This window comes from Trachurus trachurus (assembly GCF_905171665.1).
Source record: "Trachurus trachurus genome assembly, chromosome: 13".
Classification (NCBI taxonomy): Eukaryota; Metazoa; Chordata; class Actinopteri; order Carangiformes; family Carangidae; genus Trachurus; species Trachurus trachurus.
In genome coordinates, this window is record NC_139892.1 from 40,624,510 (window position 1) to 40,627,009 (window position 2,500).

General features: G+C 32.8%; 1 protein-coding gene across 1 annotated transcript in view; it reads left to right on the forward strand.

Moving 5' to 3' along the window:
* Positions 1 to 1,024: 1,024 nt before the first annotated feature.
* The window catches only part of LOC310996403 (Na(+)/H(+) exchange regulatory cofactor NHE-RF3-like), a gene marked incomplete at both ends in the record, with an annotated part of 29,780 nt that continues 28,304 nt past the window's right edge, over positions 1,025 to 2,500 (forward strand). The window contains one exon of the mRNA XM_083985778.1: positions 1,025 to 1,038. Within this exon, the coding sequence (XP_083841904.1) occupies positions 1,025 to 1,038 (14 nt within the window). The remainder of the gene's footprint in view (positions 1,039 to 2,500) is intronic.

Below are 2,500 nucleotides of genomic sequence, written 5' to 3' on the forward strand. Positions count from 1 at the left end.
AAATTCACAATAAATAGAAAAATCTGCCAGTGAAAGTAAGTTTTTTGTGTATGTATTATCATTTTTTATTTAGCCTTTCCTCGTTTTGATGCTAATGCAGCATTACACTGCAAAAACTCAAGTATCTTACCAAGAATATTTGTCTTATTTCTAGTCAAAATGTCATTTCTAGTCAAAACAAATGTCATTATACTTAAAATAAGACTCATCACATTAAAAAGCAGCTTGTTTTTAGACACTTTTTACTTCTTTCAAGCAGATTTTCACTTGAAATAAGTAGAAAAATCTGATAGTGGAGCAAGTTTTTCTTATTACAAGCACAAAAAACTTACTTTCACTGGCAGATTTTTCTACTTATTGTGAATTTAAGTGAAAATGATCTAAAAACAAGTTAATTTTTAGGTGATGAGTCTTATTTTAAGTGGAAAGAGATTAGTTTTGACTAGAAATGAGACATTTTGATAAGAAATAAGACAAATATTCTTGGGAAGATGTTGAGTTTTTACAGTGTACTATGAGTATTAGTCAGGGTCTTACGCAGAATAAATCAGTCATACAAAGATTAGACTACTGGGGTTTTTTATGGGCCCCACTGGGCGCTGGGCCCCTAGAGTTATCACCACCTTTCTCCCCTATACTACGGCCCTGCCTCTGGGGTGGAGTACTACTCTGTCCATGTCTGTATAGATGTTAGAGAGGTGGAGAAAGGGAGAGACTCTGTGTGAGGGGGGGGGGGGGGGGTCTGTTTTTGTTGGTGTCAGGAGGAAAAATGTGGTGAAACAGGAAGTTGTTAATGAACAACCAGGTTCCTCCACCTGCAGCTGCAGCTTATAAAGTAATAAGACTGAGAGTCTGTCTCTGTCTCTGTCTGTCTTTAGCTTTATTGGCATGAACAGAAATGTGTCGTTGCCAAAGCTACAAACTATTTACAAAGACATTTCAATATAACAAATATATTTACAGTATTACATATTTCAATATTCAATAACAAATCTCTGTCTCTGTCTGCACAGACCATGATGTCATGGACTTCCCACGGTGAGTCCAGCCCGTCCCTCTTCACTATATGGTTTCTATCAGTGGTGTAGTCTAATGTGTTGTAGTGGACCCAAAACTGACACAAACTAGACCACGGACCCCCATTGGACAAAACACCAGAAATACACAAACAGTCAATGTACGTTTACATTAGGCGTAGCTACATTTTTGAAAGATTATAGAGAAATTTCTGGAAAAAAGTGGTACAATTTCTCCAAAAAAAGTTGAAACATTTCTAGAAAAAAGTGGTAAGATTTAAAAAAAAAAAAAAAAAAAAAACTTATAAATTAATTAGAAGAAATTGGTAAAATTTTCTTTTCTTTTTTAGAACAATGTGGTAAAATTTCTCAAAAAAAGTAACTAAATTAAAAAAAAAAAAATGTGTGAAACAATAATAAAACAAGTGGTAAAAGTAAAATATAGTATGTAGTCAATAGTTTTAAAATATTGAGAAGAAACTGGTAAAATTCTAGAAAAAGTGGTAAAATTTCTCAAAAAATTATAGAAAAATGTGGTAAAATTTCTCCAAAAAAGGGGGGGCAAACAATAATACAAAAACATGTCTTCTAAAAAATTGTAAAAAAAAAAAAAAAAAAGTAGAAAAGAAAAATTGAGAAGAAACAAACAAACAAAAATCTCAAAAAAATTCTAGGAAAAGTGGTAGAAAAAATAGGAAAAAAAAGTCCAAGTCAGTTTCTCTGCAGATAATGTGTTATTTAGAGGCTGCATTCTGCTGCCCTGTAGACTCCATTATACGGATATACGCGCCTCTCGGCTGCAGCTCATTTCATCACAACCACTTGGAATGACTAACCCCAAAAACGGCAATTACCCTTTAAACTACAAGAAATAGTTTTAGAACATTGGATTTTAGAGACATCGGGGAAACGCTGTCTTACACTCAATCATTTGCAACGGGGAAAACACCAGATAACATGAAGTAAAATAGACAGGTGTAGTTGGATAAAATAGAATAAAAATGGATGAATTAAAATAGAATAAAAAAGGTAATAATAATAGCAATGTACAACAGCTCATGGAGACAATCACAACCAAAATTAATACATTAAAAAAGGTGATTTAATGTAAATAAATTGTTATTGTATTTGAGTAAAACAAAGATCATTGTTATTTGGAAAATATAAAATTAACCCTCAAGTTGAATTGAAAATTGACAACATAATAACCATAGAAAGAGTTTTTACGAAATAACATTTCTGGGTGTGGTTGTTGATCATAAAATCAGCTGGAAACCACATATTAATCATGTCAAAGCAAAAATAGCAAAAATCATCAATCATCAATATGGGGTAATACCTACAATTCCAACCTACAGCCGTTATGCACGTTACAAAAAATAACACTGGATATCTTGAGCATACAAACACATTATTCATTAAAGCACAGACTCTGAAAAGCTGCTTCTCCCGGGTGAGGTACAAAATCTGTTTTTGGAAAGGCA